Source organism: Leptosomus discolor, chromosome 1 (assembly GCF_034619465.1).
Source record: "Leptosomus discolor isolate bLepDis1 chromosome 1, bLepDis1.hap2, whole genome shotgun sequence".
Lineage (NCBI taxonomy): Eukaryota > Metazoa > Chordata > Aves > Leptosomiformes > Leptosomidae > Leptosomus > Leptosomus discolor.
In genome coordinates, this window is record NC_141391.1 from 161,936,035 (window position 1) to 161,948,669 (window position 12,635).

At 56.0% G+C, this 12,635-nt stretch overlaps 1 protein-coding gene across 1 annotated transcript; it reads right to left on the reverse strand.

Annotated features, from left to right (window-relative positions):
• Positions 1 to 41: 41 nt before the first annotated feature.
• Positions 42 to 11,571, reverse strand: BAIAP2L2 (BAR/IMD domain containing adaptor protein 2 like 2). The gene is made up of 14 exons (XM_009951683.2): positions 11,465 to 11,571; positions 10,404 to 10,479; positions 9,997 to 10,083; positions 8,834 to 8,895; positions 8,154 to 8,225; positions 7,435 to 7,551; positions 6,889 to 7,035; positions 6,287 to 6,439; positions 5,874 to 6,012; positions 4,849 to 5,074; positions 3,879 to 3,950; positions 3,359 to 3,539; positions 1,454 to 1,494; positions 42 to 637 (listed from the first exon to the last, which is right to left on the reverse strand). Exons 1-14 carry the CDS (start codon positions 11,501 to 11,503, stop codon positions 562 to 564), a joined length of 1,488 nt encoding a protein of 495 aa, XP_009949985.1. The 5' UTR covers positions 11,504 to 11,571; the 3' UTR covers positions 42 to 561.
• Positions 11,572 to 12,635: the final 1,064 nt, after the last annotated feature.

The window sequence follows — 12,635 nt, forward strand, 5'->3', positions numbered from 1 at the left end:
GATGCTGCTACAAATGGACACAATTGCCAGAGGGGCTGAGAGCAGAGCTGCACACTGCAGATCCCATCAGCCGGACCGTATCGCCGGAAGCCTTCTTGTGGCCTCCTTTCTTTGGGGTTCGTATTTCTGGTAGCAAAGGGACTGTTTGGCGAGTGTCCTTCTCTGCCCACAGCAGGGCCAGCAAAGGTTCGCCTTTGTCATCCTGCTAGCACCGCCCCGTGCTGCAGACAATCTTACCCATCCGTCCCTTCACCTCCCAGACCAGCAGCATCCCCTCTCCCAGGCCACTAGCACCAGACTTCTCCCACTCAAGTACAGTAACATCACACAGGGAGGGGGGGACAGGGGGCAATCCACAAAGAGCAGCAGGGATTTGCTGTTGGCTAAAGCAGCCAGACAGCCGGGTGAGGTAAGTGCCAATGTCCCGGAGGTAAGGGAGGGGAAAAGAGAGGTTACTCCGTGAATGATAGCACTAGGTTGCTGCCCAGCTGAGAGTCTCAGCCCATCACTTGTATGCCTCCCGCTTCCCTGCTGAAATTCTCCACTGTCCGCAGCCCCGCTTCATCGGATGATGGGTGCTGAGCGGTCATTGGTGACCGTGGGTCGCAGCTTGACTGTGGCAAAGGGGTTGGTACCTCTGCAAGGGGAAAGGAAACAGGCAACCATCAGGAAATCTGCAAAGACCACGCCGGGCTCCCACTGACCAAGCAAAGGCTCTTTAGTCCTGACAGACAGCCACCTCCATGACAAGGAGGAGAGCGCGGTAAAGCTGGCCGCTGAGTGTGTTTTCTCCCTCCTTAACACACCCAGCTGCAGGTTCCCACGTGGTTCCCCTTGGGCTCTCCTCAGGGCTTCTCACGCTCCCATAGGATGAAGAAGGGATGCTGGCATAAGGCTGTCCCTTGCACTAGCACACTACACTTGTGGCCCCTGACCCTCCGAACAAGGAGTCAGGGAGCAGAAAGAGGCCACAGCACCATGCCGGAAACATGGAGACACCAACCCAGCCGCAGGGGAGAAGGCAAGCAGGGATTTATGGTAAGTCTCATCTCCACAGACCTGACTCACCAAAGCTAAAAGCCACGTCCCTTACACCTCAGCCCTTCCCAAGCAGGTAGAGCTGCACAAATCATGTAGCTCCACGCTCAGGCTGCAAGCTGCTATTGTGGCTCTTCCAGAATGGATGGGAAGAAGCATCCAAGTCTGGCCGTGTGCTCAGGGTTCTCAGGTCCTACCTTGTGTTACCAGAGGTAGGAGAGAGCCCTCCCAGTTGGCAGAGGCCAGACTGGCCCACCTCTGCCTCCTGTCCTGGAAGGTGGGGTTTGCATTGCTTTCCTCCGGCCACTTTCCTGTTCCTCCCACATTTGATAATCCAAAGATTAAATAATAATAGCATTGTAATAATGCTCCCCCTGTCTGATGATTCCACGGTGGAGCTCCACGCCTCACTCACCGTGGGAAGAGTTCAGGGGGCTGGTGAAATACTCCCGATTTCTGCAGTGAAAAGAAAGGCAGCAGTGAGCGATCTGGGGTGCGGAATGGAGAGAGAGAAGTGGGGCAGGAGACACTGCACACACAGAGGAAGATTTCAGAAAACACTTCAGTGAATTAGGAGCCCAAGTGCTGTTAACGGGGCTCTGACTCCTTATTCATTCAAGCTTTGCAAAAGCCCACAAATTCACTGCTACAGACAACACCCTGATTTCCGTGGTGGGGGCTTGTCCCTACACCACAGGTTCCCTGTTCCCCTAGGTCACTTCCTTTTGTCTTGGGGAAGAAAGGAGATGCCTCAGATCCCCAAAGTGTCTGTCTGAAGAGCACAGCAAACAGTGACAGTCTGAGTTACATTCCACCCTGCCAGCACAGCCGGAGATGCCCCCCTCATGTTGCCCACACACCCTGGCAAAGAGTTTATTGTCAGTGCCCTCACATGCTTCCTGCATCCATGGGGAACTCAAGAGCCGTAGCTACCTACCCTATGCCACATACTGCTTAAATGTGAACCAACCTGATGGAGAAAGATGGACCTAGGCCCTGTGGCCCTTTTCTTGGCCAGTAGATAATGAAGAATTAGTGACAACTGGCCTGATAAAGTAGGCCAGTTTCTGTAGCTGGTGGCAGACAAGAAAGCCACATGTGGCTATTTGTGTTCCAGTTGGGAAGTCAAACACGCACCCGTTTGTTGCTGGCTCAATTGGAGGATGCCTTGGGCAGAAGCTTAGAGCAAGGCTGAGTCTTTCCAAACTTCTAATGAGGCTCAATTTCTCTGCCATGGTACTCTAAATATTCCACATGCTTTGTTGCTCAATCCCAGGTCTATCCCTACACCTTAGACCTGGGACTGGATGAAAACTAGTAACCCAGAGGTGGGGATAGCCTGCAGAGCCTGTTGACCTCTGTTTTGTGCAGCCTGAGGCTCCCTGAAACCACAGACAGTGACATGAAGGGAAAAAAGCATAATTAAACGTTGCATTTTTCAGTCCTGTGAGCCATCCAGTTGCTTGCAACCTCACAGTGGCCTGGAACCAGCAACAAGGTTTCCCAGCCTCCTATGAGGCTGAGCAAGAAATGCCCCACAGGCAGCACCGCTCTCTCCCAGGTCCTCACCTTTAACTGGCCTCAACTTTAACTTTGTCCCCACCAGTCAATTCCCCACAGCTGGTATCAGTGATAAGTGGAGGGTTTCCTTCTCAGTACGCCATCCGTAAGCCATGGGGTGGACACAACCTGCTCTGAGGCTCACCAAAATGGCTGTGCCACCAGTCTTTGCTCCTAGCTTTTGCCCTACTCCAGCTGTGACTCTAACCCAACCCTTGCTTGAATTTAGAAGAGGAGCCCTATGAAACTCCTCTCCGTTCTCTGAAGGGAGAAGAAGGATGGCATCTCTGTTAGCTGGTCACCCACTCCCAGCCCAGCCTGATCACTCCATAGTCCTACTATTAGCAGAAAGAGGTGCTGCCCCGGAGCCACCAGAAATCAGGCTGGGAGGTCATGGAGAAAAGGACTGAACTGAAGGGTCCCTGGTGAGCAAAAACAGAAAGAAATGAGAAGGGCAGTGGCAGAGAACCAGTCTCTTGGGGGGACTCCTTGGGGGAGTAAAGCCAGGCACTGAGGATCTACACACACAAAGCTGACTGGCAGGGGCCACCAGCACATGGTGGCATGCAAACAGACTGGGTGAGAAAGGCCAGTGCTAACAAGACCCCTCAGCTCAGGAAGGGAGGAGGCGACACACCAACATCTGGAAGGTGTTCTTCTTTCTCAACAGGCCAATGCAGAAAAGGTGTGCCTTGGAGGATGAAAGTCAGACATGGCCCACGCCACACACACAGACACACACCCCCCCCACTGCACTCACCTTGGAGCCAGAACTGGCCAGGGTGGCCACCCCACTCTGGTGACTGGTGGTACCCACCGAGAGGGGAGGTGGGTTCGGCAAACTGGGCTGGGCAGCAGCAGGCCAGTAATTGCTAGAAGAAGGAGTGCTGGGATGGTCCAGGATGTCATCCATACTGTGACTGCTTCGCAGTGGGAAGGACCTGAGCAAGAGGAGAAGACAGTGGGGTGAGAGTCAAAGACCAAGGAACAGGGAGAAGCACAGTGCTAGCCACAACACGTATCTGTGGAATGCCTCTGGAGAAAATACACGTGGCTTGGACCGGCCCAGTCACAAGCGCCTTTGAGAAGATATTGCACGTGTTAGGGGAGCCCTCTAGGGTAAGCCTGTGAGATCTCAGGGCACAGTGAGGTTCTCAGCAGATGCTCCAGCATGGCAGCACTGCAGCTCTCCACGGGACACACCCCAAACAGGTACCACCCCACTGGTGTTAGTGGGATAGCCACTTCAGCTCCTGCCTGGCCAGTTGCTCTGCTGTTACCTGGTGGCTGGCTCCTCCATCTCCCTCGCATCCTCCAGAGGCTTGACATAGGCTTCGGGGAACCAGCCACATCTAGGGCACAGGAACAGAGATGAATGAGGTCCAGGCAACCATGGATGGTGGCTCTTCAGATGCAGCTGCCCAGAACTCCTGATCTACACCCATCCCACACATCAGCCAAGCCGCTGCTGCCACTACCTCGTGTGACAGGGTTTCTGCACATCTCTCACCCCAAGGTGGGGCATGGGGTTATGGCGAGACAGTCCTTGAGCTTGGAGCAGGACTCTCGCTTACCTGGCTGAGCACAATCACAAGGAAGCCAAGGCTAGCACACGAGGAAGCTGTGCAAATCCCTTCTCCTCAGGGCAAAGCAGCTCCACCCCAGAAACACCCCCAAAGAAAGGCACTGCTTTTGCCCATCTCCCATCTGAGTGTGAGCTTCCCTGCAGAGCACGGTGCGTGTGGAACAGGGCAGGCTTTGCACACACAGGTGTTGGCCGGCAGTGCCACGAGGAGTAATTCAGTAAGTGCTGGGTGCAGCAGTTTCCATGCCCTGTCTGTGCTGGAGGCTGCGGTGGCAGTTGTGGTGTGAGCTGAGAAATGCCAGGCCTCTCAGGTAACTCCAGCAGTTCACGGCCCTGATCTGGGTCCCATGAGAGGAGTCACTCAGTCATGCAAGCCAGGAGGCGGTCACTGCCTCCCTGGCTCTTCCACCCAAAGCCCCATGAGCTTTCTTGGGCAGCTCATCCACCCTAGCCCTGCCCCACCACATCTCCTTGGCTTGGAGAGCCCCCGTGCTAGGCACAGCCCATGACTGAGGACATGGCGATGTCCTACCCAGATGGTGGGTGAGACACAGTGCCCAAGCCACACCAGGAGGGGAGGGGGGAGACAATTTCGGGCATAAGCCTCCCAGTTCCAGACCTGATAAGCCTGCACCAGGCCAATTTAGAGCACCAAAGTCACTTACGTGGACGAGCCCTCCAGCTTGCCATACAGCCAGCCGTTCTGTGCATCTGGCATCAGCACCGTGATGACATCCCCGGGGTCAAACCGTAGCAGGGTCCGGTTGGCACCTGTTGTGTGGGGCACAATAGCCTGCACTCTGACCGTGCCGCTCCTCCTCCTGCTTTCGCTGCCGCTGCTGGCCTCGCCGAAAGAACCCGAACGGGAGGTACGGCCGGTAGGAAGCAAACCTGTGGGGAGACATCCAAGGGGTCTGGATGGATTCTGGCAATCTCCTGCAAAACCCACGCTGCCTCAAAGGGAGCAGCGCTTCCCCAGTTAAGTAATTATCCTAGAGGAGTGGATGGCCTTTCTCTGCAGGCAGAGAGCAGGGCGTAGCATGGGAAAGGGCAAAACATTCATCTTGCAGGAGAAAATCAACTCAAGCTGAAACCACTTGCTCTGCGCTATGGCCTCTTTGGCCAGATGTCTAGGGCACAGGCACTGCCTGCTAAATGACTGGCTGATGTCTCTCTTCCCAACCCTGCTCGAGCAACTGAGAATCTGGGTTGTTTTCCTCTCCCTCTGCCCCCTTTATAAATTTTTTTTTAAACACTTGAATTTTTCAGGAAGGAAAAGCAGGTGAGACATGAGGTAACTGGCTGAGTTTTGTAGGGCAGGGTAATATTTAATTTGGTAGTGCAAGGGAAGGCGCATTACCAAAATGGGAACTCCAGTAAGAACCAGCCCTCATGGTTCAAGGAGCCTTGAAAACTGCACAACTGTGGGTTCCCACACACACACACAGCCAGCCGGGAAACCTGGCCTTGTCCCGGATGGACTGTACTCTGAAATTTGTGCTCACCCGCTGCTTCATTCAGCCTCGCCCTCCCCAGCTCCCATATGCATTGCCCTCTCACCACGCCCAGGAATGTGGCTGAGGACCAGCGGTCTGACAGAGTGGTAGTCCCTCCCCAAACCCAACCCTGATCCCGGAGAGGCCCAACTGCTCTGTTGCCCCACAGCATTGCTCCCGGACATGGGTCATACTGGCTGACGGTGTCCTCTGCAGCGGCCGCCTGGGGGGCTCTGGTTGAGGAGACAGTCTCATTTCTGGAGGCTCTGGAGAGAAGATGCTGGATCTACTCCCAGACATGGGAGAAGGAAAGTCCCCAAGGGGTCTCTGGGGCTGTTGGAAGGAAAGGAGGCTGAATCCACAGGGGCCGCGTCAAGCGGGAGATGCTCTGAGACATACCCAGTCCCTCCCAGAAGGTCAAACCCAGCAAGTTCCCCCATTGCAGCCCACACACACACTTCCCTTCATCTTGGCCAGGAAAGGCCACAGAAGCTGGACAAGGCAGCAAGTACCATGGCTGGCCAAGGACTGGCCTTGCCCTGCAGCCTGAGAGGGGCAGCTGCAGCCTCGCCACCGCCAAGGCAGAGGGTGTCTGTGGGCTCCTCACCATCTCGAGGTGCGTGGGGGTGAGCCGGCCTGATGGATACCCCTGGCCATGGGAGGCCGCAAGAAGCCCCTGCGAGTGGCTGTTTGAGGGGTTGCGGCTGGCCTCCAGCTGCTCCTTCCACTGCGGTGTCTTGGTCTGGATCATGCCCCGGGCCTGGGGAGAGAGAGAAGAGGGGGTGATGATTGGGACAGAACAGCTACAGAGGGAGCCGAGGGCTGCCACGCGCACTAGATTAGGGACCAGATCCTCCCACAATGAGGTTTGTGGGAATGGCTAAACAGAGCCCCGCAGAAGCGAATTTCCAGCAGAGACCCCATGGTCCCAAAGACCCTGCTATAAACACCTACATCCTCCTTCCTTCTCCCATCGCTCGCACACCCAACTAACCCCATGTCAGCACCATCCTCACCCCCAGCCATGCTCTCCCAGTCTGCTTGGACCCCACAGCAAGAAGTGAGACAGAGTTTCCTGCCCAGTCCATGTACAGATGCTGCCGTCACCCAAAGGGTGGCTCAGCCCTGGCTCCCTCCTGCCTGCATCCTCCCCCTCCATCCATGCTGCCTGCTCCCCCAGCTCCGCTCTCCGGCACGCCGGGGCTGTACCCTGCTGTAAAACTGGAGGAGAGTGTTGTAGAGCATCTGGTGCTTTTCAGCTAGGAAGCGGTAGCGGCGTTTCTCCTCTAGCTCAGCCTCCCTCTGGCTCTCAGAGACAAACACCTGCATCTCCGAGCGCAGTCGCATCACATTCTCCTGGGCCGCAGGGGAAAGAGAGAGGAAGGGATCAGTGTAAATCCAGTCAGGAGTGGGCTCACACATGGCAGGGGGAAGGGGTGAAACGGGTCATTGTGTCTACCAGCTTTCCAGCCCACCTGCAGTGCTGGAGCAGCACAGAGGAGCTAGAGCAGAGTGCCAGGGACCAAGTCTCTGCTCACTAAGGCTTGCCGAATGAGGCAAGGGCTTAGCAGAAGCGAGAAGCACAGATCAACAGAAAAGGAGTTTTCTTCTTTCCAGATAAGCCTGCTGCATTTTGAATGTTGTGGGCAACCCTCTGGCTTTTAAGGAAGGACAAGGTTGCTCAGAAATCAGTCCTGGCTCCAGAGAAATCATCCAGTTCTTTTTCCAGCACCCCTTCCTGCAAACACTGCTCACCTTCATCTCCCGGACATTTTTATCACGGGCCCTCTCCATTCTCCACAGCTCTGTCATGCACTTATCCAGGTTGGTGGCTCTGCGCTGGTACTCCAGCTCATACTGCTTCTGGCTTTCCTGCCAGGGAGAAACCAGGCTGGGTGAGGAACCGGAGACCCAGCTACCCAGTGATGCCGGAGGGGTCGTACTCTGACGGACGGTTGAGCATCTGAGTCCCACTGATCTCTTATTAAAACTCTCTTTACCTTTCTCTTCACTTTGAAGGGTCCCAGAGTGCTAATGAGCCTCAGGATCCCAGGAGCAAAAACTGGCACCCAGCTCCCCCAGCACGGGGAGCAAGCCCCCAGGCCTCTGTCTCCCTCCATGACACTACCCACTGGCACAACCAGCTGGGCCACAATGGCACAGGACCCACACCCTATGCAAAGGCCGTGGTTCGGGGAAGCTGGGAACTCTGCTTTTGAGATGCCAAGTCTCTCAGCCCCGTTGAAGCATTTGGCAAGTCCCACTGCACAAAGGAGAACAGCTGCCTGCCCTCTTTAGCCCTCCATCATCAGCCAAACTAGAGGGTGTTTGGTCCATGACAAGAGAAGAAGATAAGGCCCCCTAACTCCTGCTGAGGAAAGTCAAGGAAACACCTCAAGTGCTCAAGCTCCCCTTGGGCAGAGGCGAGAAGGAAACAAGGAGGGCTGAGGAGGAGAAGGGAATTTATCACTCACACTGATGAACTGCACGTCCATCTTGGTGTTCTTCTCCATGTGCTGCAGCAGGTCCACGTGGAAGGTCTGAGCCTGGAAGAGACGAAGAAGCCGTCACCCTCATCCCTTCACCATATGGGGCGTTAAATGCACCGTGATGAGAGGTGGGTCATAAAACCCGCAGAGCTAATGACTCCTTTGCCACCCGGACCCCACACAGAAGCCAGAAATGGGCACATCAGGGCTACCATGGAGCAGCCCTGCAGCCTGTGTGTTGATACTCATTACCCGCCCAACTGTTAACCCCTGAGCTTTGGCACGGGCACAGACAGCAGTGTCTGGAAGGGTTAGCATCCCCTCCACTCCCGTCCCACCACTGCCACCCAGGGAAAGAGAGGATGGCCTCGTCACTTCTTCAGAGCCAGGCATTGCTCAGTCTACCGCGCACTTGCCACCATGCTTGCGGAGAGGTGGTGACAGTCCACCAACAGCACCAAACATCGAACACCAGCCAGGCTCTAGGCATGCCAGCTCTGTAACAGGCCTCCGTCACACACAGCAGGGATGGCAGGGAGGCAGGCACCAGCCAGCAGGCGTGGGAGAGGGTGGGAGATGAGGCAAATTGGGCAAATGCTCACAAGCTGTGGTTAAGGAAGTCCCTTTTTTCCCCACCTGCCCCAGCCCTCGGGAAAACCACTCACCACAACTTCCAAATCAGAGCTCAGGAGTCTCTGCGTGTTGGACATCTGCATCAGAATTTCACCTTCAGGGAAAGAGACGAGAGAGGGTGGAAAAATCACATAGCCATTTCCTTGTGTGCCCAAGGAGGCAGACCAGCAGCGTGCAACTCAAGCTGATGATATACAGGTGTGAAAGTCCAACAGATATCACAACACACTCTGCTCTCTGCACCCTGAGAGAAGCTAGCAGCCTTCCTCCCCAGGGTTCAGCTCCACCACCAGTCCTCCAGGCACTGCTAACATGGGGTTGCTCCAGCCCATGAAGCTGCCAGCCCAGCGCTCTGCTATAGCCCCAGGTGCTGGCAGGCAGCCTCAGCTCTGCCATGGGCTCTGGGTGCCGGATTTCACTCCGCCACAGCCCCTACAAGCTCCATTTCCAACACCAGTGGTACCCTAGTTGCATTGCATGGTTCTGGCTGTCGTACGGGAAAGCAGCTACAGCACCTGCTGCTGATGCTGTGCGTGGTCCCGCTCCACCGGTGTTGGTATTCTGAAACGGGGAAAGGAAGAGACTGATGACAGGGAGCAGAGGAGCGAGCTGGGTGGTGCAGACGACGACAGCAGTCTGCAGAAGGGACATATCTGCTGGAAGCTTTTTGTTTAAAAATGTTTAGCAGCAGAGCAGTTCCCTGAACATATTTTCAGCAGCCATTGTTAGGCTGCAGCATTATTTGCGCTGCTGAGTATAAGCCCCTCAGCTCCAAGCTGCCATTTCAGCTGGCTGCAGGCTCGGGAGGACAACACCCCATCAGCTGTTGTCAGTCCACGCTTTCTGGGTTTTCCCTCACACCTGCAAGGAGGAGCAAAATGGTTCCTCCGAGATGAAAACTTCAGCGCTCAGGGCAGGATGCCTCAGCAAGGACTGGTTTCCATGAGAGGTCCATCCCAGGAGCTGGGCTCAGTCCTTGATCTCAGAGAGATACAGGGGAGAGTGCTGGGGCTTTGGGGGATATTCAAGGATATAAAATAAATCTGACTCTCACCAACTGGACAGGGAGGCACCATTTAGAGGAGCCGTCTTCCTTCCCCCAGTACCTGGGAAGGGACCAGCTAATGGGGAAGGCCAAAAAAGTGTTAACTGTGGCTCATCACAGGACAGAGGATGGCGAGCAGGAAAGCCTTACCCAGCACACGTGAGGTGGAGCTCTGCAGTGCTTGCTCCCCTATCTTCTCAATCGCCTTAAAATACACTTCAGCTGCTTTGGATAATGCTGTGAGGAGAGGAGAGGAGAGGAGAGGAGAGGAGAGGGGAGGGGAGGTAAGGATCTGGCCTGCCTTCCCACCATCACCAGCCCCAGCAAGCAGCACACAGGACAGCCACCCCCTGGTACCTCGCCTATAGACAAGGGCACCCCGTCTCTCCCCACCTGTGCCTAATAACAGCAGTGGGTCCCAGAGCAGCTTAAGAGCAGCTCAGGACACGTCAGAGAGGAGCTGACCAGCAACCTGGTCCTGGGTGACAGCACAGCGGATGCCCAGGACGGATGCAGCAGCATCGTCTGGAGCCCTGGCTATGCAGGACCCCACTCACCGTGGAAGGCACGCAGGTAGTTATTCCCCAGGTACACCAAGTTCTCCAGCGCAGGGTTGAACTGCTCCAGGATACTCTGTGGCCAGGCAGAAGCACGTTAACGTCAGTCTTCCCCGCGCCCCAGAGACCTCAGCAGGCCGATGCCCTCCTGCTGCAGTTTGGCTGGGTGCCGCAGGGACCCAGAGAGCTCCCCCAGCCACCACGCTGGGTGGCCGTGGTGATGTACAGCCATGCACAAAGTCAGCTCCCCGCATTGAAGGCAGCTGGGATCTTCGGCTGACCTGAGTCCTCTCCAGCCAGCCGGGAGAGGAGCAATGCCAGAGGGCAAGGTAGCCGGCGGCAGAGCCAAGTGGTGGCCTGAAGATGGCTTCCTCCCAAGGCCCCACACCCACTGCAGACGGGGGAGTAACTGCAAGGGGATCTGAGCAGCCTTTTCCTTCATCCCTGAGCCAGCTGGGGTGAGGGCCACCGCTTGTTACCGAGGCACGAACATGACCTTTTCCTAGCCAGGATGTGGTGCACTGTCAGACTCAGCAGCTTAGTAAGAGAAGGGATGGACTGCTTCAGAGCAGCCTCTCTGCTCTGACCTGCTGTATTTATCAAAGGTGTTTATTGCCTGCGGCAAAGCAGACCAGAGGCTGGAATAAGGAATTCCCCCTTCTCCCAGCCCTCACCACCTTGACGCAGCACCGATGTGCACAGGGAAGCGTTGGTGAGATCAGACTGCTCTTTCCAGCAAGGGGGAAAACAGCCAACTGGACTCCTCCTTCCAACCAGCAACCAAGCCATGTCACCCTTCAGAAACATGCTCTTGTCTCCAAACCACCCTGGTTGCCCAGTTCCTTCCCGGATCTGCCCAAAGACCCATGCCACCCTCCCCTCCCTACCACCCACCTGCTCTCCAACACAGCCCACAGGAGCTGCTGCAGTTCAGCCCGGGGATGGATCCAGCCCTCAGCTGCCCATCCTTCAAGGGAGCCTTTGGCAGAACACAGCTCTCCTCCTCCCACCCGCACGTCTCCCTGAGGCAGACAGGAGCAGCCTTCAGTGCTGGCACTCACCTTATAGATGGAGATGGTGGATCTGTAGGACAGGTCCATCTCTGGGGCTTTTTCCCTCTACTGCAGAGAACCCAGGAGCAAAGGAGAGCACAAGGTGCTGTACTGGCCTGGAGGACTCCGCTTCCGCACAGCCGGCTGGATGGAAAGAGCCCGTCGCTGGCAAGGAAGGAGAGCAGGAGACACAGACGTGGTACAAAGGGAACAGAGCGCTGCTGGAGTTTAATAATTCACCAGCCAAGAGGCTGGAACTTGATCTCTGGAAGTAACCAGACTCTGGGGAGAGAGGAATCCTGCGACAGCCAGCAAGGGCATGTGACCGCCTCCTTGAATTATTGATTGCCAGCCTGGTACCCAGCTCTCCCTGCCCTGACACCTGCGGAGCCAGCCACCTGCCAGAGTAACCACCTTATGGCTCGCTGCCTCCCTCACTGCCACCACCTGGAGGTGGCTCGCTCGGCCTCGCTGTGCTAGCAGAGCATCTTCAGAGCTGTCCCTCGCACACGGCTTGCGATCGCAGGCACCGAACGGCAGGGGCTGGGGGGTAAACGTAACCAAAGTTCAAAACAGGTTTCACCTCTTCCCTTCCCACTATTCCCCCAACCCCAGGCCTCACCTCAGCCCTCTGGCTCTTTGTCTCCCTCCCGCTCCCAGTGAGACCCTAATGGCAGGCACGAGCTTGTGCCTGAGCCCTCCTGCTCTCCTTGTCTGTGTGCAAGGAGCCCGCGTGCACATCAGTCCGGGAAGTCCCTGCAGATGGCGCGGGCTTATAGTGGGGGAAAGTGCAAGCCAGGGGCAAAAAGCAGAAAGGAGCTCACGTTCTCTCCATCCCAAGATGTGGGGTTTTGTTCTTCCGCAGGAAGGTAAGCCTCTCCGTTATGCAGGAAAAAGGAAACCTTTACTCCACATTAAAAGCCCCTTAATTCCACAATCTCATTTGTGAAACTGAAGACCAGAAGGCAGATAATCAGTTTTTAGCCTTATTTGTGACTCAGCACCCACACTCCTGCCAGCGGTGTCCCTCAAACCAGCAGGCAGCAGGGCCAGCAAGCTTGCAGCAGTTACCTTGTCCAGGAGCCACCTGGGGATAGTTAGAGACCCATCTCCAGTCATCTGTACCCCAAGGTTTCTCAGTGTTCCCCTTTCCAGGCCAGACCAGCTGCAAGAGGATTCT

What these genes read in the sequence shown, in the direction of transcription:
- BAIAP2L2 (XM_009951683.2), bottom strand. Translation starts at nt 11,503, where the DNA reads ATGGACCTGTCCTACAGATCCACCATCTCCATCTATAAG. An exon ending in GCTCTGATTTGGAAGTTGTG is followed by an intron (nt 8,226 to 8,833) that starts GTGAGTGGTTTT and finishes CGTCTCTTCCAG; the next exon opens with GCTCAGACCTTCCACGTGGA. An exon ending in TCCTCCAGTTTTACAGCAGG is followed by an intron (nt 6,440 to 6,888) that starts GTACAGCCCCGG and finishes CTCTCTCCCCAG; the next exon opens with GCCCGGGGCATGATCCAGAC.